The sequence below is a fragment of the Eretmochelys imbricata genome, chromosome 18 (genome assembly GCF_965152235.1).
Source record: "Eretmochelys imbricata isolate rEreImb1 chromosome 18, rEreImb1.hap1, whole genome shotgun sequence".
NCBI lineage: Eukaryota > Metazoa > Chordata > Testudines > Cheloniidae > Eretmochelys > Eretmochelys imbricata.
In genome coordinates, this window is record NC_135589.1 from 532,599 (window position 1) to 559,796 (window position 27,198).

General features: G+C 41.6%; 1 protein-coding gene across 19 annotated transcripts in view; it reads right to left on the reverse strand.

Moving 5' to 3' along the window:
* The window catches only part of EIF4G3 (eukaryotic translation initiation factor 4 gamma 3), a 449,900-nt gene that overhangs the window by 356,132 nt on the left and 66,570 nt on the right, over positions 1–27,198 (reverse strand). For all 19 annotated transcript variants that reach the window (XR_013348334.1, XM_077837081.1, XM_077837080.1 and 16 more), the window contains exon 2: positions 4,987–5,062. Coding sequence is in view for 2 of the 19 variants with exons in the window: in XM_077837081.1 (XP_077693207.1) it covers positions 4,987–5,062 (76 nt within the window). In the remaining 17 variants the exon portion in view is untranslated. The remainder of the gene's footprint in view (positions 1–4,986; positions 5,063–27,198) is intronic.

The following is a 27,198-nucleotide window of genomic DNA, read 5'->3' on the forward strand; positions in this document are numbered from 1 at the left end:
TAGTCTGCGGAAGAGAAGGAGAGGGAGCGGGATTTAATAGCAGCCTTCAACTACCTGAAGGGAGGTTCCAAAGACGATGGAGCTAGGCTGTTCACAGTGGTGGCAGATGACAGAACAAGGAGCAATGGTCTCAAATTGCAGTGGGGGAGGTCTAGGCTGGATATTTAGGAAAAACTATTTCACTAGGAGGGTGGTGAAACACTGGAATAGGTTACCTAGGGAGGTGGTGGAATCTCCATCCTTAGGGGTTTTTAAGGCCCGGCTTGACCAGGCCCTCACTGGGATGATTTAGTTAGGGTTGGTCCTGCTTTGAGCAGGGGGTTGGACTAGATGATCTCCTGAGGTCCCTTCCAACCCTAGTCTTTTATGATTCTATAATAGGGAGAGATGCTGCCTCCTACCTCTAGCAATACCCTGCTGCAGGTATTCCCTCCAGCTCTCCCAACTGTACTCTACCATTAAAATCTGTACCAGATGACTGGAGAATAGCTAATATGACCCCAATTTTTTAAAAACGCTCCAGAGGTGATCCTGGCAATTACAGGCTAATAAGTCTAAACTTCAGTACTAGGCAAACTGATTGAAACTATAGTAAAGAACAAAATTATCAGTCACAGAGCTGAACATGATTTGTTGGGCATAGTCAACATGGTTTTTGTAAAAGGTAATCATGCCTCACCCATCTGCTAGAATTCCTTGACATGGACAAGGGTGATCCAGTGGATATAGTGTACTTTAGATTTTCAGAAAGCCTTTGACAAGGTCCCTCACCAAAGGCTCTTAAGCAAAGTAAGGTATCATGGGATAAAAGAGAAGATCATGGATCAGTAACTGGATAAAAGACAGGAAACAAAGGGTAGGAATAAATGGTCAGTTTTCAGAATGGAGAGAGGTAAATAGTGGTTTCCAACAAGGGTCTGTACTGGGACCAGTGCTGTTGAACATATTCATAAATAATCTGGAAAAAGGGTTTAACAGTGAGGTGACAAAATTTGCAGATGATACTAAACTACTCCAGATAATTAAATCCAAAGCAGACTGCGAAGAGCTACAAAAGAATCTTATAAAACTGGGTGACTGGGCAACAGAATGGCAGATGAAAGTCAATGTTGATAAATGCAAAGTAATGCACATTGAAAACATAATCCCAACTACATATATAAAATGATAGGGTCTAAATTGCCTGTTACCACTCAAGAAATATCTTGGAGTCACTGTGGATAGCTCTCTGAAAACAGCCACTCAATGTCCAGCAGCAGTGAAAAAAGGTAACAGTGTTGGGAATCATTAAAAAAGGAATAGATAATAAGACAGAAAATATCATATTCCCTCTATATAAATCCATGGTATGCCCACATCTTGAATACTGCGTGAAGATGTGGTTGCCCCATCTCAAAAAAGATATATTGGAAAAGGTTCAGAAAAGGACAACAAAAATTATTAAGGGGTATGGAACAGCCTCCATATGAGAAGAGATTAGTAAGACTGGGACTTTTCAGCTTGGAAAAGAGACGACTAAGGGGGGGATAAGATAGAGGTCTATAAAATCATGACGGGTGTGGAGAATGTGTTATTTACTCCTTCTCATAACTTAAGAACTAGGGGTCACCAAATGAAATTAATCGGGTGCAGGTTTTATAAAAACAAAAGGAAATATTTCTTCACACAATGCACAGTCAACCTGTGGAACTCTTTGCCAGAGGATATTGTGAAAGCCAACACCATAACAGGGTTCAAAAAAGAACTAGATAAATTCATGGAGGATAGGTCCATCAATGGCTATTAGCCAGGATGGGCAGGAACTGGGAATGGGCAACCCTGTTTGCTAGAAGCTGGGAATGGGCAACAGGGGATGAATCACTTGATGATTACCTGTTCTATTCATTCTGGCATTGGCCACTATTGGAAGATAGGATACTGGGCTAGTTACTGTTCTCCCCTCCTCAGCTCCCCCTTTTTTGGCAGTATCCTCTTTTTTGGAAACCTGAAATATGCTAACCCTAGCTTCAACAGTCTGTGTCTTCCTTCTTGTTCCTCTTGTTTGATTATGATTCCTATCAAAGACACTTCACTGGTTTGCATTAAAGGTTGGTTCTGAATCCACTGCACGACTGCTAACATCAGCAAACAGTCTGCAACTCAAGTCTGTTGACATGCCATTTTTTAAACTACTCGCGCACATAAACTTTTAACCAACAGACTGGTCGGTGTTGTGCTGTAACCTTTCAGACCAGTATCTGTTGCAACAGATACACACTGCGAGGCAGCCAAAGGAACCCTTGTGGATAGGTTATCTGAGTCCTCCCACTATTGTAGCTACTCCCTGATTCTCAGGGAAATGTGGGGTGACAGAGGGTAGAACCACTGATCCCACCTGAGTCAAGAAAACCTTTCCCTTCCACTGTGTTGATGAGGTCTCTCAAGTGGAATAAACTCTGAGAAAGGGTCAGAGTTCTTTTCCATGATTATCCTGAATCCTAGATGGAAAAGGCAACAAATTATTTTGCATTCTGCATCTTGAGGAGAAGACCCCTTCATCTGCCAGTCATCCAAATAAGCAGAAGCACCTCTACTAAAAGACGTTTCCATAAGTAATTTATGCTATCATGCTAAACATGAGTTTCAAGATCTACAAGTTTTTCTTCCTTTTTTCCAAAACGTTTCAAAAAGAGTTTAAGAGTATTTTTGGTAATTAAATACATTAGTTTGTAATACTCTTTTGGAAAACTGAAGCATTTATTTTTCTTTGTACTTTTCTTTTTCCCCCACAATCAGAGCTGCATACTAGCTTTCAGTATATTGAAGCTCTCAAGAAGTAATGGGCTTCTGGCTCTTACTATTTGAAAAATAAAAGTCATGAACTGAAAAATGTTATCACGTATGCAAAAATAAACATTGCTAGATTTCCAACCTGAATTCCCTTCATAATTAGAATCATAGAATCATCACAGAATCATAGAATATCAGGCTTGGAAGGGACCTCAGGAGGTCATCTAGTCCAACCCCCTGCTCAAAGCAGGACCAAGCCCCCACTAAATCATCCCAGCCAGGGCTTTCTCAAGCCTGACCTTAAAAACCTTAAAGGAAGGAGATTCCACCACCTCCCTAGGTAACGCATTCCAATGTTTCATCACCCTCCTAGTGAAAAAGCTTTTCTTAATATCCGACCTAAATCTCCCCCACTGCAACTTGAGACCATTACTCCTTGTTCTGTCATCTGCTACCACTGAGAACAGTCTAGAGCCATCCTCTTTGGAACCCCCTTTCAGGTACTTGAAAGCAGCTATCAAATCCCCCCTCATTCTTCTCTTCTGTAGACTAAACATCCCCAGTTCCCTTAGCCTCTCCTCATAAGACATGTGTTCCAGTCCCCTAATCATTTTTGTTGCCCTCCGCTGGACTCTTTCCAATTTTTCCACATCCTTCTTATAGTGTGGGGCCCAAAACTGGACACAGATGAGGTCTCACTGATGTCGAACAGAGGGGAATGATAGAATCATAGAATATCAGGGTTGGAAGGGACCTCAGGAGGTCATCTAGTCCAACCCCCTGCTCAAAAGCAGGACCAATCCCCAATTAAATCATCCCACCCAGGGCTTTGTCAAGCCTGACCTTAAAAACTTCTAAGGAAGGAGATTCCACCACCTCCCTAGGCAACGCATTCCAGTGTTTCACCACCTCCTAGTGAAAAAGTTTTTCCTAATATCCAACCTAAACCTCCCCCACTGCAACTTGAGACCATTACTCCCTTGTCCTGTCCTCTTCCACCACTGAGAATAGTCTAGAACCATCCTCTCTGGAACCACCTCTCAGGTAGTTGAAAGCAGCTATCAAATCCCCCCTCATTCTTCTCTTCTGCAGACTAAACAATCCCAGTTCCCTCAGCCTCTCCTCATAAGTCATGTGTTCCAGACCCCTAAACATTTTTGTTGCCCTTCGCTGGACTCTTTCCAATTTATCCACACCCTTCTTGTAGTGTGGGGCCCAAAACTGGACACAGTACTCCAGATGAGGCCTCACCAATGTCGAATAGAGGGGGATGATCACGTCCCTTGATCTGCTCGCTATGCCCCTACTTATACATCCCAAAATGCCATTGGCCTTCTTGGCAACAAGGGCACACTGCTGACTCATATCCAGCTTCTCATCCACTGTCACCCCAGGTCCTTTTCTGCAGAACTGCTGCCTAGCCATTCTGTCCCTAGTCTGTAGCGGTGCATTGGGTTCTTCCATCCTAAGTGCAGGACCCTGTACTTATCCTTATTGAACCTCATCAGATTTCTTTTGGCCCAATCCTCCAATTTGTCTAGGCCCCTCTGTATCCTATCCCTGCCCTCCAGCGTATCTACCACTCCTCCGAGTTTAGCGTCATCTGCAATCCACGCCATCCTCCAGATCATTAATGAAGATATTGAACAAAACTGACCCCAGGACCGACCCTTGGGGGACTCCGCTTGATACTGGCTGCCAACTAGACATGGAGCCATTGATCACTACCCTTTGAGCCTGATGATCATGAAGAACAACCATCCCACATAACTTTTTCTTATGAAATAGAAACATCAGTGTCTTGATAGAATTGTGCAGTAATTAATATGTTCCATCAAGTTATTCTTTGAAGAGAAGAGGAGCAGGCGGACTAAGAATATGGCTGATAACATTTTTACTTAGCGAAACACACTTAGAAATTTCAACTGTAAATTCTGTGCGTAGAACTGCAAATGTTTAAGAAATAAGGGTATAGCTCAACAGGTCTTGCTCTCCATTTATGTGCCAAAAAAAAAATGGTGTTTTATATCCTGTGCTAACGAGGAGCAATTTTAGGGGGGGTAACGAAGTTTATTTTTTGCTATCACTAAAAGTGCTAACAATTTCTACTTGCTTACATGCATAAGAAAAATGTGTCTCCTTTAAAAAAAACAAAAACAAAAAAACCCCAGAAAACTGACAGTTTAGGATTTTGCAGAACTGCCCTTACATACTTACAGTGCTGAACACAGCTGAGACTGTCGGAGTGAAGATCCGGTCCTCAAGGGGCTGCTGCACAGGACTTCTGGGAATTCTACAGTACAACAAGTTAAGGAAAACAAAATGGAAAAAAGGATTGTGTTCTATAATGACAAGAGCATGGTACAAACAGAACGCACTTTATTTGTTAAAACATCTAAAACCACCTCTCTAGTGTAAGCAGATACACAAACATCTCCAAAGGCACTCTCATTCAACCAAGCAGATACAATCCTTCAGGTTTCCTAAAGTGAGTAAGTATATCCCTCAAGAATTGATTTCCTGGACAAATATGGGTAATATCCCTATGGGGACACCTAATCACATCAGCCACACTATCAGAGGCTCGTTCACCTGCACATCTACCAATGTGATATATGCCATCATGTGCCAGCAATGCCCCTCTGCCTTGTACATTGGCCAAACTGGACAGTCTCTATGTAAAAGAATCAATGGACACAAATCAGGCGTCAAGAATTATAACATTCAAAAACCAGTCGGAGAACACTTCAATCTCTCTGGTCACTCGATTACAGACCTAAAAGTGGCAATTCTTCAACAAAAAAAACTTCAAAAACAGACTCCAACGAGAGACTGCAGAATTGGAATTAATTTGCAAACTGGACACCATTAACTTAGGCTTGAATAAAGACTGGGAGTGGATGCGTCATTACACAAAGTAAAACTATTTCCCCATGTTTATTTTCCCCCCTCCCCCCATTGTTGCTCACACGTTCTTGTCAACTGCTGGAAATGGACCATCTTGATTATCACTACTCTGACAGGGTCAGGCCAGATGGCTATAGGAGAGTAATAGAAGGCAGATATATTAGCCCCAGGCTAAGTAGGTCCCTTTTCCCTGGGTAAGGTAACAGGGACGGTTCCAGAACAACCAGGAACTTTCTGGAGACAATTAAGACAGGCTGATTAGAACACCTGCAGCCAATCAAGAAGCTGCTAGAATCAATTAAGGCAGGCTAATCAGGGCACCTGGGTTTTAAATAGGAGCTCACTTCAGTTTGTGGTGTGCATGTGAGGAGCTGGGAGCAAGAGGCGCTAGGAGCTGAGAGTGAGAAAGCATACTGTTGGAGGACTGAGGAGTACAGGCATTATCAGACACCAGGAGGAAGGTCCTATGGTGAGGATAAAGAAGGTGTTGGGAGGAGGCCAGGGGAAGTAGCCCAGGGAGTTGTAGCTCTCGCACATCTGTTCCAGGAGGCACTCTAGTCAGCTGCATTCCACAGGGCCCTGGGCTGGAACCCAGAGTAGAGGGCGGGCCCGGGTTCCCCCCAAACCTCCCAATTCCTGGTCAGACACAGGAGGAGTTGACCTGGACTGTGGGTTCATGAAAACAGCCAAACTAAGGGCTGCCGTGAAGCTCCAAGGCGAGCAAATCCAACAATAAGCGCAAGACCCACCAAGGTAGAGGAGGAACTTTGTCACACTACAAAAGGTTTTTTTTCTCTCCTGCTGGTAATAACTCACCTTACCTGATCACTCTCATTACAGTGTATTTGGTAACACCCATTGTTTCATGTTCTCTGTGTATATAAAATCTCCCCACTGTATTTTCCACTGCATGCATCCGATGAAGTGAGCTGTCGCTCATGAAAGCTTATGCTCAAATAAATTTGGTAGTCTCTAAGGTGCCATAAGTACTCCTTTTCTTTTTACACCTACCTCTGCTCTTTAAAGAATACGAAAATAAACTCTACATTCAGTGAGACAAACTCTGCTAATCAGCATTGAATGCTCTGACATAAGCCTGGCCTGTTTTGGTAATCATGTGGAAATTATAACTGTTTCCTTGTTTGTTTTGGTTTTTTAAAACCAGTAAATCCTTCCCCCCATCCACCACCCACCACAATCACTTCTAAAGGGGGCTGCCAGTATAATCCAATTTTTAATGTGTTGGCACTGTGATTTAAAAGAAAGCTGCAATCATCTTGCTCTTCTCAGCAATTCTACATTGGAAAGATACTACAGTAAACCACGAAAACAGACCTTCTAAAGATAATTAACCTGATATTTATTTGGAAATGACATTTGTACAGGGATACAAAAAGATATTTAAAAAACATTTCTTTACTTTTAGCAACTCTTTAAGGTTCTAATCTTGAAAATGTAACACACTTAATTCTACGCACAAGAATAGTCTCATTGCCTTCAAGGGTTTGAAGGATCAGGGCCTTAATCAGTAATACCAGACATTTTTAAAATCATATTTACATTTCAGAATGATCAGTTCTATATTGTTTCCCGTTAGATTCACATTCTGTTTCTTATTCCAGAGGTTCTTATGCCAGAATGTGTTGGGGGGGCGGGGGGGAGCGGGTTGCGGCGCTGTGGGCAGGCAGGGGGAGAAATGTACTTTGCACATTTTACCCACAGCAATGAATAACTACAAAAGCTGATTCCTCCAGACATATCAGGTCCTCAGATGGCGCTGTGCATTTTGATGGATTTCTGTTAAACTTGCATAGCATTAGACAAAGTCGTTGCCATCTGTACGTTAATCCGTTTGCTAAGACGGGGTGTGCACATTTAATTGTAAGCATCAACCACAATCAGTTTTGCTTTTGCTCTTACAATGGATCATTGGCTCTGTTTGAATTAATGCCTTACTGTTTGTAATATTTAGTGAGAGTTGCAGTCTTTTTTTTTTAATCTGTATATGTAGTTGTGTGGTGGGGGGAGAAGGGGGGACGGCGTAACCTACTACCGACACAAAGAAGGGGGCGCGATCAAATAAGTTGGAGAACTACTGTCTTAATAGTGTTCAGGATGCTACAGGAGATTGCCCAAATTCGAACTAAAATATATTTTCACTGTTTGTTTTTTTTAAATACCATGAAAACAAACACTTAGGATTTGTTCAAAGAAAAATAAATGCACAAAAGCTAAATTTTGAGCCTAAACTATCTAATCATGGGTCTAATCCTGCAAGATGCCAATCTTCAACATCCATTAACTCTAAAGACTTGACGGTCCACAGCATCCTGCTGGATCAGGCCCTGTAACCCTTTACTTACAAAGAGTATTTCTGAGCCTTCTGTTGACAGTGGCCACTGTGATATCAGCAATACAAAAAAGCTTATTGTCAGTGCCACAAAGCATATAAACCAATTCCATGCCTTTAATACTACTTGAACAATCAGAAGACCAACTACTTGAGTGTTTAAAATCTAAATAAAATGTTTGATTTTTAAATGCTGAAGCTCTCCCTAGAACAGTTCTATCACTGTTAGAGCAGCATCGAAAACTGTTTGCAACCTTTTAAACTGTGTTTCCATGAAACTGTCATGAAGACTGTCACTTTTGCAGCAAGGAAGCTCAAAAAAGAATTTGAATTTCTGCTAATTTGAATATTTAAACAAGAATTAAAAAGATAATAATAATATTTATTACAGAGATCACCTTTCATAATTTTAATCCTCCCAACATCCCTCCATTATTAGCAATATCACAATATTACAGCTAGGCAGAGATAAACATGCCTATATACAGAATCAGCAACAAAGCTGAGAATAGAAAACTGGAATCCCTGACTTCCAAGACTGTGCTCAGCCCACATCTTAATATTTTTTTTTAATAAAGATATAAAGGATTCTCTTCTAATAAGCAATGTTCCTTCTTTTCTTAACTTTCACAACTGCCAGTTTGAACATAAGGGACATAATTTTATTACCTTAACTAGGTTGAATCGGGGTAAATTTGGTATTTATCCCTTTGTTTTATATAGTAAACACTTTCCACAAAAAGCCAGACCATAAACCATAGCCACACCATAAACATCCTCTGCTTTTGCTCAATAGATAATAAAACTGTTCCGTTTTCTAAAAGATATGCTTTAGGAATTATTTTTGGGCAGTTCTCTGGCCTGTGTTATACAGGAGGTTAGACTACATTATCACAGTGGTCCCTTCTGGCCTTGTAATCTATGAATCTCTATTGCCTGCCATTTCCTACAATTTTTTAAAGAAAAGTCTTTAGTTCTGCTTCTCCAAAATAGGAATAAGTTGTAAACTCTATAGGACAGAGTGTTGGAGTGAAATCCTGGCCCCACTGAAGTCAACGGCAAAGCTCCCAATGACTTTAACGGAGCCAGAATTTCTCCCTGAAGAATTCCACCAGGATTTCAACAATTTCCACCCCACCATCAACCTCAGCCTGGACCAGTCCACACAAGAAATCCACTCCCTGGACACTACTGTGCAAATAAGCGATGGTCACATAATCACCACCCTATACTGGAAACCTACTGACCACTATGCTTACCTACATGCCTCCAGCTTTCATCCAGACCACATCACACGATCCATTGTCTACAGCCAAGCTCTACGATACAACCACATTTGCTCCAACCCCTCAGAAAGAGACAAACACCTACAAGATCTCTATCAAGCATTCTTACAACTACAATACCTACCTGCTGAAGTGAAGAAACAGACTGACAGAGCCAGAAGAGTACCCAGAAGTCACCTACTACAGGACAGGCCCAACAAAGAAAATAACAACACTACTAGCCATCACCTTCAGCCCTCAACTAAAACCTCTCCAACGCATCATCAAGGATCTACAACCTATCCTGAAGGACGATCCCTCACTCTCACAGACCTTGGGAGACAGGCCAGTCCTTGCTTAAAGACAGCCCCCCCAACCTGAAGCAAATACTCACCAGCACCTACTCACCACACAACAAAAACACTAACCCAGGAACCAATCCCTGCAATAAACCACGTTGCCAAATCTGTCCGCATATCTATTCAAGGGACACCATCATAGGACCTAACCACATCAGCCACACCATCAGGGGCTCGTTCACCTGCTCATCTAACCAATGTGATATATGCCATCATGTGCCAGCAATGTCCCTCTGCCATGTACATTGGACAAACCGGACAGTCTCTACGCAAATGAATAAATGGACACAAATCAGACATCAAGAATTGTAACTTTCAAAAACCAGTAGGAGAGCACTTCAATCTCCCTGGACACTCAATAACAGACTTAAAAGTGGCAATTCTTCAAGAAAAAAACTTCAAAAACAGAGTTCAACAAGAAACTGCAGAACTGGAATTAATTTGCAAACTTGACACCATCAAATTAGGCCTGAATAAAGACTGGGAGTGGCTGGGTCACTACAAAAAATAATTTCCCTCTGCTGATGTTCACTCCTCCTTGCCAACTGTTGGAAATGGGCCACATCCGCCCTAACTGAATTGGCCTCATTAGCACTGAACCCCCACTCGGTAAGGCTACTCCCATCTTTTCATTTGCTGTGTATTTAGACCTGCCTACTGTATTTTCCACTCCATGCATCTGATGAAGTCAGTTATAGCCCACGAACGCTTATGCCCAAATAAATGTGTTAGTCTCTAAGGTGCCACAAGGACTCCTCATTGTTTTTGCTGATACAGACTAACAGGGCTACCCCTCTGAAACCCTGAAGTCTGGTCTACACCTAAAACTTAGGTTGACATAGCTACCTTGCACAGGGCTGTGAAAAATTTTGCACCCTGAGTTCTGAAATTAGGTTGAACTAACCCTTGGAGCAGATACAGCTCAGTTGACAGGACTCTTCCATCAACCTACGGCCTCTTGGAGAGGTATACTATCTAAATCAACAGATGAGCTCTTTCCATCAGTGTAGGAAGTTTCTAGATTATGACGCTAGTACAGCACAGCTGCAGCGCTGTAGCTTTGCTGTTGTAGTGACTGTAGTGTAAACATACCATCAGCTATTTTATTTATGTCTGCAAAGTACCATGTACTCCAATGATGCTGCGTAGATAATAACTTAAGATGACATTTGTCCTTTACCTAAAACTGAGTTATTTGTTATCTAAAGTTTTAAGCAAGCCATATTCAACAGGACCTATTCTCCCATTGCACGATATGAGTAATTCCAGTTGAATTTAGTGGGAGTTCTCTGTATCCCCAGGGCTGGATAATAGTATCCAATGTGTACAGGTTGAGTTATTGAATAGCCTGCAGCACTTTGTGGTGATGACAGCAGTGAGGCTTGGTTCTCACACACTGAGAATTCTGCTTCAGCTGCGGAAAGCAATAGCATTTGGCCTTTCAGAAGAAAGGATAACTTCACGTTTCCTGCTGATCATGTGAATCAATCTTGTTGATTCAAAGGAAGCTTTCGTTTCCGGCTGTGGGTAACCATTTTTGTAAAGAAGCCAACAAGGAAATGTGAAAGGCTACCTTTGCCATTCCATCCTTCTTCCACCCCTTTCCCAAAACTTGTTTAAGACACAGTACAGTAACCCAAGAGATGGAACAGTTTTATTATCTAATTGAGCAAAAGCAGCGGAGGTTTATTCTGTGGCTATGGTTTATGGTCGGTCTTTGTGTGCAAAGTGTTTAATGTATAAAACAAAGGGCAAAATACCAAATTTACCTGATTCAACCTAGTTAAGGTAATAAAATTATGCCCTTATAGTTCAAACTGGCAGTTGTGAAAGTAGAGAAAACACTGAGAAGAAACATTGCTTATTGGAAGAGAATCTATAACTATGCCAACACAGGCCCTGTAGTGTAGACATACCCTAAGTGACTTGTTCAAGAAGTCTATAACAAAAGAGGGAATTGAACTCAAGTCTCCTGTGATTCAGTTGAGAGCCCTAATCTTTAATTACTGGATGAGGGACTCTAATCTAGGAAACAGTGACTCTGAAAAAGAACTGGAGGTCATGGTGGATAATCAGCTGACCATAAGCTCCCAGTGTGATGCTGTGGCCCCAGTGGGATGCATAAACGAAGCAGAAGTAGACAGGTTATTTTACCTCTGTTTTGGCACTAGTGCAGCCACTGTTGGAATACTGTGTCCAGTTCTGGTGTCCACAATTTAAGTATGTTGATAAATTGGAGAGGGTCCAGAGAAGAGCCACAAAAATGAATAATATAGCAACAGTAATAGTATAGTGATAGACTCAAAGATCTCACTCTATTTAGCTTAACAAAGAGAAGGCTGAATGAGTGACCTGATTACAGTCTGTAAATGTCTTCATAAAGAACAAATATTTAATGATGGGCTCCTCAGCCTAGCACGGAAAGGTATAATATGATCAATGGCTGGATGTTGAAGCTCAACAAATTCAGACTAAGGCATACATTTTGAATGGCGAGAGTACTTAACTACTGGAAAAATTTACCAAGGGTTGTAGTGGATTCTCCATCACAGACAATTTTGAATTCAAAATTGGATGTTTTTAGAATACAAGTACAGCCATACTGGGTCAGACCAAAGGTCCATCTAGCCCAGTATCCTGTCTTCCAACAGTGGCCAGTGCCAGGTGCCCTAGAGGGAATGAACAGAACAGGCAATCATCAAGTGATCCATCCCGTCACCCATTCCCAGCTTCTGGCAAACAGAGGCTAGGGACACCATTCTTGCCCATCCTGGCTAATAGCCATTGATGGACCTATCTTCCATGAATTTATCTAGTTCTTTTTTGAACCCTTTTATAATTTTGGCCTTCACGACATTCTCTGGCAAGGAGTTCCACAGATTGACTGTGCATTGAGTGAAAAATACTTCCTTTTATTTGTTTTAAACCTGCTGCCTATTAATTTAATTTAGTAACAACTAATTTTCGTGTTCTGAGAAGCAGTAAATAACACTTCCTTATTTACTTTCTCCACATCAGTCATTTTCTAGACCTCTTTCATTTCCCCCTTTTCTCTCTTTTCCAAGCTGAAAAATCTCAGTCTTATTAATCTCTCCACATACGGAAGCTGTTCCATACCCCTAAATCTTTTTTGTTGCCCTTTTCTGAACCTTTTCCAATTCCAATATATATTTTTTGAGATGGGGTGACCACATCTGCACGCAGTATTCAAGATGTGGGGTACCATGGATTTATACAGAGGTAATATGATATTTTCTGTCTTATTATCAATTCCTTTCTTAATGATTCCCAACATTCTGTTTGCTTTTTTGACTGCTGCTGCACATTGAGTGGCTGTTTCCAGAGAACTAGCCACAATGACTCCAATATCTCTTTGAGTGATAACAGCTAATTTAGACGCCATCATTTTATATAGTTGGGATTATGTTTTCCAATGTGATTTACTTTGCATTTATCAACACTGAATTTTATCTGCCATTTGGTTCCCAGTCACCCAGTTTTGTGAGACCCTTTTGTAGCTCTTCGCAGTGTGCCTGGGACTTAACTATCTTGAGTAGCTTTGTATCATCTTCAAATTTTGCCACCTCACTGTTTACTCCCTTTTCCAGATCATTTATAAATATGTTGAATAGGACTGGTCCCAATACAGACCCCTGGGGGGATACCACTATTTACCACTCTCCATTCTGTTTTTTGAGAAAATAAAATTTATTGCTTTACCAACCTGTTATAAGTATCATAGGGGTAGCCATGTTAGTCTGGATCTGTAAAAGCAGTAAAGAGTCCTGTGGCACCTTACAGAACAACAGACGTATTCACCCATGAAAGCTTATGCTCCAATACATCTGTTAGTCTAGTGCCACAGGACTCTTTGCCAACCTGTTATAGTAACTATCGTTTTACAGAGTATTCAAAACAGGTGGAAGAGCAGTTAAAAAAATATCTGTACAACCATTACTTCAATCCTTTCCCACAACCCAACTCTAGACAAATAACGAAGTCAGAATTTCCCTCTCCACAGAGTCTACATTTTTGCATTAATGCACGAAAGAGACATGCCAAGATTTTGTACATTTTTTAGATCGTGTTATCTAAAACTGAAAATATATAGCAATTTATTATAGTATCACATAACGAGAATGTCTATGGTTTCTCTATGATGCTATGCACTTTCAAGAATGGACTTGAAACCATCTACGACATTTGTTTTTAAAATGGATGCATTTTCCCCATAATGGTTCCTGTCCCCCAAGCTCATTTTCAGCCCCAGCAACTGGTTTTAACATAGTCTGAATCACTGGCCTCTTTCATCACTTACTGCTTGGCATAACAAGTAAACATCTTTTCATAAAAATAAAAAAATCCATGACCACCGAAAGGGCAATACAACTTGTATCTGAAGCACTCCAGAATAAGGACTTCTATTTTCTTGCAGAAATATAGCAAGGCTCCCACCACCTATCTCTAGGGTTATGTAAACTCTATACATGATCCCACTTGCATTGTATTAAATGACTTAAAATAAAAGGTTAAAACCGTCAGCAAAATTACAGAGAAGATCAAGAAACCACATGATTCAGACTAACAAAAACAAATGCAAACAGTCAGCTTAATCCTTTTTAGCTTTTTGGTTTCAAGAATGAAAAAATTATGTAAAGATGTAAAAATGGTATACATTGTAAAGCACCATACATCACTATTGTAGTTTTTTCTGTATTTAAGATACTCAGTGAAAAGACAGAATATATAAAATCCTAATTGCAGATGCTTTAGTTTAGCAGGGTTTGGAACCTGGATCACTGACACTCTGGAGACTTTCAGAAAATAATGCTAAGACAATAACTCAAACCTGCTTTATTTATATAATACTAAGGAAGAGAAACTTGAAATAGTCAGAGCTATTCAGTACATAGCAGGTACTGAAACTCCATGATGATCCACCCCTCGCTGAGGCTTTTTGTTAACCACATTCATTCTTACCTGGCACTGGACTTTAATCTCCACTGAGCACCTCCATAAAAGGATTAATTTGATTAATTAATAAGAAATTTGTTTCTTAAATCCTGAGTGCAATCCATAGTCTTCCTCTTTTGGTTTGCTATTAGCATAAGGCTGCATTCACACCACCCTGCTACTTGTTCTTAAAGCCTGCATCTATCTTGCCCTTACAAGAAAAGCTTCTGCACCACTGCAGAGCACAAAGATATTCTTAAAGCGATAGCTACAATGGAAGTCTTTAAGCAATACCATCAATACCTATCTGCTGACATACATCGATTTAAGAGTTCAATTGGCTAGTTAGTGCTTCTTCCAAACTCTGTTTAAGACATAAAGCTTTATCTCTGTTCAAAAATGGCAGTCACAAAAGATTCACTGGCATATAAAGCATTTTCCAAGACTGTCAATGCCAAATTTCAAGGAAGCTGGTAGAAGAATGCAAAGATTCTTTTCTCTATTACAGTTCATGTTTCCATGCTCATCAGCTCCGGTGGAACAGCAGCTAATCACTCTACCTCCCACTTTTTCTGCCTTATTTTAGCTTTATGTAGCCCCCCAAAAAAGGAAGGGAGTTAACTGTACATTCCTGCTGGAAAGCCCAAGAAGGATAAAATCAAAACAGACTACCACTTGATAAAAGCTAGAATTAAATAAAGCTTTTAAATGGGTAGACTCACCTAAAATACACTATGCTTAATACAGATACTTTATATGGAGGGTTTGGGAAAACCCATTGTTTCTTGTTCGAAGGAGAACGAAGTCTCAGCCTAAACTTCTCAACCACATCACATTTGCAATACAAGTTTACCTCTCAGCTGGTCCATTACAAAATAACTGATTACTCCCCACAAATACAATAACTTGCAACACCACAAACCCATACTATTTAGTAAGTCCTTCATGAATCAACTCGCTCTTCAAAATAAATCCCTGTTCTGATAGGCTACTTTTCAGAAGCCAAGGAAAGGAAGCCTAATATGCCAAACAACTACAATCTTCAGAAAAAAAACAAAAAAACCCATACCGTACGACACGTCACATATGAGAGGCTAGGAAATAAACTGATCAAAATGAAATCATATGCTCACCATATTTTGAAATATTTATATTTATTATACAAATAAAACCCTACATTCAAAGAACATTAAGGTTGCAATGTCTAGCACTACAAAATTAGAAAATGCCAGAATTAGGGTTGCCTGTACCTTAATTCAGTCCCCTTGTACATATGCATTTTGACAGTTTCTTTAATTACTTGATCACATGCTATTTTTCCCACAGGGTCCCGGCCTCATTCATTTTCTTTCTACTGGGTACAACAGATACCCAGTATTATACAGACTGCACTAGAAACATAGAGCTCAGCAGTGTTTATTATAACAGAGGTAAGAGACAAACAACATCACAAAATCAAAATGTGACAGTCATTTAACTTTACAAAAGGATCTATTAAAGAAGAGGCTTAATTTAATTGATAAAGAACTGGGGAGAAGCTAACAATCTGAAATGTACACACTCACTCGCCAATCTATTGTCCACCCCTGCCCACAGCATAACCATAATCACCCAAGGTAGACACTAGGAGCATTAACAGAGGGGATGCAGACAGTTATAAATAATAGGCTATGGATTAATAAAAAGCCTTAATGAAGGATAATGTCACTCCCAGGAAATTAGTAATATGCCTATGGTGTACACTGCATGCCTATAAAAACCCTAAAAGAAACAATCTGCATAAAATAGTAGCTTATTTTAATTATCCCAGATGCACAGTTTTCTGGCGCACTGTGCTTAGATATCAAAATAAAACTATGAATCAGAGGTCTGAACATATCATAAATCATTTTTTAAAATTTCCATTTTCTTTTGTTCCAGCTATGTCATTAGCAAGGAAGGAGTTAGGCACAGAAACTCCAGTGAAACACAATGGGATTTGAGAGATGAATTCCTCTAGGTTCCTTTGAAAATCCCAGCCTAAGAATAAAATTTGGCTTTCAAGCATACACCCCCCTTAAAACGTTAGACAGACTATATTATTCTCCCTCCACCCCTCAGTCACTCATATTACTTTTACTCTTCCCTCATAAACACACCCCTCCGGCTTCTTGATCTGTTTTGATTAATTGTATCTCCCTTCCAGTTCAATGACATATGTTAGAGACCCCCACAACTATACCTACTATTGTACATGTAGGCTCAGCAGTGTCAAATAGAGAGGAATTGCCATGTGTGGCATGATACACTGCCTCTGCCTTGCCATACTAAAACTGCATTAGCTTTTTGCTGCCATATTGCATTAAAAGGGCATACTAAATCTGCCACACACACTCACCTCTAAATCCTTCATTTAGTCTTAATGCTTTTAAAATATCAATTCCAATGAATACCCGTTTCAGAAAATTTTGCCCTAGATATTGCCATATTGATTATCTGTCTTTATAAACGTTTGCAAAATCTCCCCATTAGTATCAAAGTATGAATTCAATATGTACTTTGTCTCCTCTGTACAATCACTAGTGATGATAAATAAGAACAGGCCTTCTACCAATCCCTGATGCATACCACTCAACACAAACTCCATGAGGGAAGAACTAGCCAGCACCCTCATAAATCAGTTTGACTGAAAGAGAATCAGAAATGTAACTCATGCACAGACAGGAACACTGTGTACACTGTCATGGAGAACTTTTAATCACTTCACTTGTTTAAATACAGTAACTCCTCACTTAATGTTCTAGTTATGTTCCTGAAAAATGCTACTTTAAGCGAAACGATGTTAAGCGAATCCAATTTCCCCATAAAAATTCATGTAAATAGGGGGGATTAGATTCCAGGGAATTTTTTTTTGCCAGACAAAATTTTATATATATATATATATACATACATACACACACACACACACACACACACAGAGTATAAGTTAAAAAAAAAAATTATACTGTACACAGCAATGATGATTGTGAAGCTTGGTTGAGGTGGTGGAGTCAGAGGGTGGGACATTTCCCAGGGGATGCCTTACTGCTAAATGATGAACTAGCACTCAACTGAGCCTGCAAGGGTTAACACACTGTTGTTAATGTAGCCTCACAGTTTACAAGGCAGCAGGAATGGAGAGAGGGGAGACAGCATGGCAGACAGAGACACACACCGTGTGTGTGAGTGTGTGTGTGTGAGTGTGTGTATGTGAGAGAGAGAGAGAGAGACGTGCATAGCCCCTGTAAGTATGCTGACCCCACTCTAAGTACACTGCCTTTTTAAGGAAGTTGAGACAGCAGCTGTTGCCAGCAAGCTCCCTCCTCCTGAGCCATGTCATGTCCCACCCCCGCCTCCCTCTGTGGAGGTGGGGTAAAGGAGCGGGTGGAGGGGGACACCCTGGCATTAGCAACCCTTCCCCCCCCCCCCTTGCACAGGAAGCAGGAGGCTCCCGGGAGCAGCTCCAAGACAGAGGGCAGGAGCAGCACACGGCAGTGGCAGGAGGGACAGCTGAACTGCCGGACAATTGATAGCCTGCTGAGCATGTAGCCTGCAATTGATAGCCTGCTGTAGCTCACGAAAGCTTATGCTCAAATAAATTTGTTAGTCTCTAAGGTGCCACAAGTACTCCTTTTCTTTTTAGAGAAGTTAGGGGAGCAGTGAGCTGATGGGGGGCTGCTGGTCCACCCTGGTTCCAAGCCCCGACCAGCTAATTCCAAAGGGCTGCTCTTTCTGTGAGCAGTGGACAAAGCAGGCGGCTGCCAAACAACATTATAAGGGAGCATTGCGCAACTTTAAACAAGCATGTTCTCTAATAGATCAGCAACATAACAATGAAACAACGTTAACCAGGACGACTTTAAGTGAGGAGTTACTGTAGTATATATTTATGTCATAATCTTATGTGGTCTACAAAACATTAGGTAATAAAACAAATAAAAAGGAAACTTGGATTTCACACTATACAGTATCAAATACAGATGGAAAAGACCATAGATTATCAAGTCTATATTCAACTGCAAATTCATGATGTAACCTCTCTACAGAGGATGTGAAATACAATATGTCTATACAAACTTATGAATCCCATTTTATTAACATAATTAATTGTTGTAACAGCCAGTGTGGATCAGAACTTCCATTTGTGACAGAAAACAGACTATAGGCTGGTCTACTCGAGAAAATTACTTTGACCCAACTATGTTGCTCAGGGGTGTGAAAAATCCACACTCCTGAGCAACACAGTTAAGCCAATTTAAGTCCCTATGCAAACAGTGCTACACTGAGAGAAGAATTAGTCCATCAACCTAGCTACTGCCTCTCGGGGAGGTGGATTAACTACAGAGATGGGAGTTCTGTACTGAGTAGCTATACTGCAGCACTACAGCGGTGCGGATGTAGTGATTTAAGTGTAGACATAGCCTCAAGGCTTGGTCTACACTACAGAGTTAGGTCAATGTATGGCAGCTTAAGTCAACCTAATTATATCAGTGTCTACAGCCTCTCTCCTGCAGATGAAAGTGCCCTCCTACACCAACATCATAACTCCACCTCCATGAGAGACGCAGCACTTATGTCGGTGTAGTTAAGGCAACCTGGCATTTGTGTAGACACTGCATTACTTACATCAGCTGTTGGCTGTCATTCTTGTCAGTTTCACAGTTCCCCTCTTCAGCACCTGAAATTGACAAGAAAGGCTGGTGTTCCTCCTATGGCTGTAGGAAGGGTCTGCTGAAGCACTACCGCATCTGTGCCACTATGGCATTTCAAGTGTAGACATAGCCTAAATCTGAGAAGCTGAAACAGGGCCATCAACCATGAATGGCAGGACAATTGGGGCTAATACCTAAGCCCTGGCTTTCAATTATCCTCTGACAGCAACCCACTTGACGACTGGATCATGGAAAATCCCAGCATAAGAAGAGAAGCAGGAAAATGTACTTGTATTTAAACACGACAGACTCTGCACCAAACAAGCAGACCATCACCACAATGAGAAGATTGGGGCCTGGTCTACAAAGTTTAGCCATCAGAGCTATACCAACCAGGCAGATGGACACACACAAAAAAACCCACACACCCTAGCCAACATAACTATGCTGACAGGATGCCCAGTGTAAATGCAACAATGCTAACAGAAGAATGCTTCTGTCAGCATAACTGATGTCATTCAGGGAGGTAATGTTGCTATGCCTTCTGAAGAACTCTAGGAGTGATAAGAACTCTGGAGCAACTCAGTGCACTCAGATGATGGTTATTTTTCCATAGATCTGTAAATCTCTTGAACTCTATAAGTAAAATGTGTGCACAAGAAGAAGGTCTTTTGCAAAACTTGTGTTCCTTACAGTTTCTATCATGTGGTCCTGTGGTAGGGCGGCTGCCCCATGCCGGCAGGAGAAGGGTCAAGGCAGTCTTGGAGAGACTGTGCAGAACCCCGCCAATCAGGAAAGGGCTCATTGGGAGAGCCAATCAAGAGAAGGCTTGCTGGAGCAGCCCATATATAAAGGGCTGCTCAGCAGAGCAAGAGAGTCTCTCACTAGAGGGCAAGGGGGAAGGACTGTCTGCTGAGGAGCACCAGAAATACTGCAGTGCTGAGCAGGGTAGCGGAACAATGGGGGAGCTATTAGCTGACCATGGCCAGACTGAGGCCCTGAAGCAAGGGCAGGGTAGGTGCTAGGGCTATCGGGGAAGTGGCCCATGGAAAGTAGGCAGTGGGAATAGGAGGTGGGGCAGTAACTGGCTGCCAGCTATAGGGTCCCTGGGCAGGGACCTAGAGTAGCGGGCGGGCCTGGGTTCTCCCCTCCCACTTTATCCCTAGTTGCCAATGAGGAATCATAGAATATCAGGGTTGGAAGGAACCTCAGGAGGTCACGTAGTCCAACCCCCTGCTCAAAGTAGGACCAATCCCCAACTAAACCATCCCAGCCAGGGTTTTCTCAAGCCTGATCTTAAAAACCTTAAAGGAACGAGATTCCAGCACCTCCTTAGGTAACCCTTTCCAGTGCTTCACCACCCTCCTAGTGAAAAAGGTTTTCCTAATATCCAACCTAAATCTCCCCACTGCAACTTGAGACCATTACTCCTTGTTCTGTCATCTGCTACCACTGAGAAAAGTCTAGCTCCAGCCTCTTTGCAACCCCCTTTCAGGTAGTTGAAAGCAGCTATCAAATCCCTTCTCATTCTTCTCTTCTGCAGAGTAAACAATCCCAGTTACCTCAGCCTCTCCTCATAAGTGATGTGTTCCAGTCCTCTAATCATTTTTGTTGCCCTCCGCTGGACGTTTTCCAATTATTCCACATCCTTCTTATAGTGTGGGGCCCAAAACTGGACACAGTACTCCAGATGAGGCCTCACCAATGTTGAATAGAGGGAAACGATCACGTCCCTCGATCTACTGGCAATGCTCCTACTTATATAGCCCAAAATGCCGTTAGCCTTCTTGGCAAGAAGGGCACGCTGTTGACTCATATCCAGCTTCTCATCCACTGTAACCCCTAGGTCCTTTTCTGCAGAACTGCTGCCGAGCCATTTGGTCCCTAGTCTGTAGCAGTGCATGGGATCCTTCCATCCTAAGTGCAGGACTCTACACTAGTCCTTGTTGAACCTCATCAGATTTCTTTTGGCCCAAACCTCTAATTTGTCTAGGTCCCTCTGTATCCTATCCCTACCCTCCAGTGTATCTACCACTCCTCCCACTTTAGTGTCATCTGCAAACTTGCTGAGAGTGCAATCCACGCCTTCCTCCATTAATGAAGACATTGAACAAAACCGGCCCCAGGACTGACCCTTGGGGCACTCCACTTGATACCGGCTGCCAACTAGACATGAAGCCATTGATCACTACCCATTGAGCCCGACAATCTAACCAGCTTTCTATCCACCTTATAGTCCAGTCATCCAGCCCATACTTCTTTAACTTGCTGGCAAGAATACTGTGGGAAACCATAAAAAAGGTTTGCTAAAGTCAAGGAATAACACATCCACTGCTTTCCCCTCATCCACAGAGCCAGTAATCTTGTCATAGAAGGCAATTAGGTTAGTCAGGCATGACTCACCCTTGGTGAATCCATGCTGACTTTTTCCTGATCACTTTCCTCTCCTCTAAGTGCTTCAGAATTGATTCCTTGAGGACCTGCTCCATGATTTTTCCAGGGACTGAGGTGAGGCTGACTGGCCTGTAGTTCCCAGGATCCTCCTCCTTCCCTTTTTTAAAGATGGGCACTATATTAGCCTTTTTCCAGTCGTCCGGGACCTCCCACGATGGCCATGAGTTTTCAAAGATAATGGCCAATGCCTCTGCAATCGCATCCGCCAACTCCTTTAGCACTCTCCGATGCAGTGCATCCAGCCCCATGGACTTGTGCTCATCCAGCTTTTCTAAATAGTCCCGAACCACTTCTTTCTCCTCAGAAGGCTGGTCACCTCCCCCCACGCTGTGCTGCCCAGTGCAGTAGTCTGGGAGCTGACCTTGTTTGTGAAGACAAAGGCAAAAAAAAGCATTGAGTACATTAGCATTTTCCACATCCTCCATCACTAGGTTGCCTCCCTCATTCAGTAAGGGGCCCACACTTTCCTTGACTTTCTTCTTGTTGCTACCATACCTGAAGAAACCCTTCTTGTTACTCTTAACATCTCTTGCTAGCTGCAACTCCAGGTGGGATTTGGCTTTCCTGATTTCACTCCTGCATACCTGAGCAATATTTTTATACTCTTCCCTGGTCATTTGTCCAATCTTCCACTTCTTGTAAGCTTCTTTTTTGTGTTTCAAATCAGCAAAGATTTCACTTTTAAGCTCATCTGGTCGCCTGCCATATTTACTATCCTTTCTACACATCGGGATGGTTTGTTTCTGCAACCTCAATAAGGATTCTTTAAAATAGAGCCAGCTCTCCTGGACTCCTTTCCCCCTCATGTTATTCTCCCAAGGGATCCTGCCCATCAGTTCCCTGAGGGAGCCAAAGTCTGCTTTTCTGAAGTCCAGGATCCATATTCTGCTGCTCTCCTTTCTTCCTTGTGTCAGGATCCCGAACTCGACCCTCTCATGGTCACTGCCCCCCAGGCTCCCATCCACTTTTGCTTCCCCTACTACTTCTTCCCGGTTTGTGAGCAGCAGGTCAAGAAGAGCTCTGCCCCTGGTTGGTTCCTCCAGCACTTGCACCAGGAAATTGTCCCCTACACTTTCCAAAAACTTTCTGGATTGTCTGTGCACCGCTTTATTGCTCTCCCAGCAGATATCAGGGTGATTGAAGTCTCCCATGAGAACCAGGGCCTGCAATCTAGTAACTTCTGTTAATTGCCGGAAGAAAGCCTCGTCCACCTCATCCCCCTGGTCTGGTCTGTTGAGATGTTGAAGAGTAAAAGTTTCTGGAACGTATACCCCCTTAGTTTCACTCAAAGGGCCTCAGGAAAGACATCCTATCCCAGTTAGTTGTTGCATTAGGCTGCAGCTGGCAAACACAAGGAAAGAGGCCATAGAGTCTCATAGATTAAAGGTAGCAGAGGTGTTTGTCACAAGAGGATTTTCCACTTTGATCTGTGTCAAAGCACTCAATTTATACAGTAAAACAAATTCCTCTCTAGGAAGGCTCCAGAACACTCTACTCATGTGCAAGACGCTTCCTGACATGCCTTGAGAGAAAATAATTTAGCTGGCTTTTAGAAGAGGCTTGTGGAATTGGCTCTACTCTACACCATGTCCTGCATAAGGCATTGCCTTGGGTAGTGATCCAATTGTTTCCATTCACGTAAGCTTGCGGCAGCTGGAACCTGTCTTACTGTGACAAGGACACCTATGTTGCTGTTGAAATAAATAACGTTCTTTTACCTAAAACAATGTACATGTTCACAGTTCTTACCTTGTAACCCTTTTGTGTGTTTTCCTTTTCTGCTAATCACTTTCCTTGCTTCGTTTTCACATATTAGCAAGTTATATAAAACCATGTTTGTAATCACTCAATTTTACAAATTTATCTTCTCTTAAAAATAAGCTGTTAGCTCTCACAGGGGAATACACTGGAAATAGAGTCAGCCCAAAGATCAAATGCAAAGATATCTCCAGAAGATGTTCTTTCACCAACACTGGATTACTGACAATGAGTGAGAAAACTGGCCTAATGAATCACTAAAGAGGGGTGGGTGGATGGGTGTGTTTGTCTCTTTCTCTCTCTCTCACACACACACGCATATATTTGAAAAAGATTCATGTGGAAATACACACTGGGGACTAGATTTATGGGGAACAATGCACGCATCCCCATCTTGCATGGCAGAAATGTAAAACAAGTGCAGATTGTTTTGCAGACTTAACTCAAACTTTTCATTGGTAACTGAAGCACTGTATTTTGATTTTTATAAAACTAGGGATGTGAAAACCATGTTCCAGGAAACTGTTGCTCCAGTTTATTCCGTGGTCATGATTCTTATAGATTGAAACACCTGAGTCATATTTCACAGTCTTAATCTACTTGCAGACTCACAGCCAAAGTTGACAACACACTCTCCAAGATCTTCTCAATAAATGATGCCACTTGACAGAGATGGAATTGAAGAGTCTTCATTGTGATAACCACTGACACAACAAAGGAATTCTAACACATAAGCAAACATTTCTCAGGTCAGCTGAAGGTCAGCCAAGCTCAAATCAACTGCACTATACAAACTGATTTTTTTTTTTTTTAAAATGGGGTGGTATATACGGTTGCCAACTCTCCAGGATTGTCCTGAAGTCTCCAGGAATTTAAATATTAATCTTTAATGATTATATGTGATAAAACCTCCAGGAATATGCCATCCAAATTTGGCAACCCTAGTGATACACCATACACCAGTACGGAGGAGAATACATATTTCAAGTGATTTACATCACATACTAACCCATATATTTTGAGAGTATTTAACTAATTTTCTAAATACTTTAAATTATTGCATTTAAGGAATAAATGTAATAGAGTACAAACCATTCTCAAAAGGGCAGTAGTATACCGTTTCCTTTACATTTTATAATTGAAACAGCATAAATAGGAAAAGCCAAAAGGGATGTTTTTGCTACCTCCCACCCTAAAAGTAAAATCAGTACCTGAATGGCCTACAAAAAAGGCAACTTTAAAACAAATACAAATGGAACTTCAGAACCATTTCTGTCAACACAAAAACTTGGCATCCCCTGTGTTTAATGTGTAATCTTATAGACCAGTGGTTTTCAACCTGTGGTCTGCGGACACCTGGCAGTCCGCAGACTATGTCTAAGGGGTCTGTGAAAGGTGACTATGTCCTGGTCTACACTAGAGTTATGTCGATGTAAGGCAGCTTACGTCAACCTGTGTAAGTGTCTACGCTACAATATTCCTCCTGCCAATTTAACTTGCCTGCTACACTGACGTAGTAACTCCACCTCCACAAGAGGTGTAGTGCTTAGGTGATGTACTTAGGTCAACTGTGTCCATGTAGACACTGTGTTTCTTCCATCACCTCTTGCTGCTTTTGACAGCTGGAGCCCTGCCACCCCAGGGCGACAGGGCTCTGGCTGTCAGTCCCCAAGAATGCCCCACTTAAGTCAGTGCCAGCGCTCCTGGTGAGGATGCATACCACCAACAGAAAACATGAAGAGCCAATTTAATTATTGCGGTGGCTATAGGTCGACTTAAGTCAATTTAATTTTGCAGTTGAGACATGCTCTCTGAAAATAAAGTTTCAGATCCCAGAGAAGGCATTCTGTTTTACTGATCAAAAGTATGTGATAAACCCCACACACAGGTCAAAAACCGGAAGTGTTCTCATTACCATAGAAGCTCATAGTTTAGTACCCTTTCTCATGCTACATCAAATGCCGTGCTGAGCACATGCAACATTTATAGCTGAATTCTGTTCAGTCAGTTTTCAGTCTAAGACTTCTATGGTAGGCATTCATGAACCACAGGCTGAATTTCCAAAGGGATCCGCACCTCCACTCAAATTTTTTTTTAGGGGTCCACAAGTGAAAGAAAAGTTGAAAACCACTGTTACAGAATATGGATCTTTTCTAGATATTAGCTATAGTTTTCTGCATTCTGATTATACAGATGGGTGTAGCTAGACCTCCATCTTCATACATTCCAAACCAATTTAATCACCAGATATCTAGCATCACGTGATCAGAACGCTAAAACAGATTATCGCAAAACAAGCCAAGTCTGTCACTTTATCAAAACGTTTGCCTCAAAATGTGTTTTGAAGAGAAACTTTCAATGACTTAGATCAGAGGTTTGCAAATTTTTTAAATCCTACAGAGATAAGAGATTTTTTTTTAAAGTGAGAGAATGCTTTCAAGTTCTACAAACTCCACTTTCAAGCTCAGTGTAACCAGCAACCCCTTCAGAGGCACTTCAACTAATTAAAATGTACCGAGTTTAGTGATTCATTTTTCACATGCATTCACTAAACGGATTAATGGAAATATAAATTTACTCCTGACAGAATTCTGCACTGATGCAGGGGCACAGAATTCATATGGCCCGCATATTTTTATGCCCCCTGCACAGAAAAAAAACAAAAGAAATCTGCGGGGGGATACGCGTCTGTTCCCTGGCAGCCCAAGCAGCGCGTCTGTTCCAGCGTGCCTGGAGCAGCTTCAGAGACGCAAATCACTGTGGGGGGAGGAGGGCTTGGCGTGCCTGCCCATGAGGAAGACGTTGATCACTGTCAGGGGGTGGGGCTGCCCAACAAGCAAGCGAGACTTTGTCCCTCTCTTGACACTGAGGTTTGAAGGGCATGGAGGAGGGTAGGTCTTTTTGTTATGCAGGAGGAAGGCTCTGTCCCTGAGGCAGAAATGTAGCTGCCTAGTAAAATGTAACTTCTTGAGAATTGAAAAAACACTTAATTAAATATTAGTATCAAGTTAAAGCAAATAGCTTTTGTAAAACAAAACAAAAAAAACACATTTTGTTAATGTTCCTGGTTAATTGATCTCAGTCTCTGAGGCAGAAATGTAGTAACCTGTCTGCATAATAACATTGTTAATTATTCTACTGTTAGGTTTCAGAGTAGCAGCCATGTTAGTCTGTATTCACAAAAAGAAAAGGAGTACTTGTGGCACCTTAGAGACTAACAAATTTATTTGAGCATAAGCTTTCGTGAGCTACAGCTCACTTCCACTGAATGCATCCAATGAAGTGAGCTGTAGCTCATGAAAGCTTATGCTCAAATAAATTTGTTAGTCTCTAACGTGCCACAAGTACTCCTTTTCTTTTTATTCTACTGTTAGTTAACTGTTCCCATTCTCAGTCAATTTCCCCAGGAGCATAAAAACCTGTAGAAGTTTTAAGGCCCCTACATTGACAGAGTGATGTACAGCCTTATAAATGACAGTAAGGGAATCGGCTAGGAAGATCTATGCACTCTCTCACTTTTTTCCTGTGTCAAAGTGGCACAATGGGGTTAGATTTTTACTTACCCCTTAAAAAAAAAAAAAGACTTTTGAGGGCAAATAAAACATTTACCAAGCAGTCAATAAAATGTCAGGATAGTCGGAACCAAGCACTTTCCAAAGTACCCAGCTAGGTCCAGGACAATGATTAGCAAAACTGTATGACTTTCACATGTG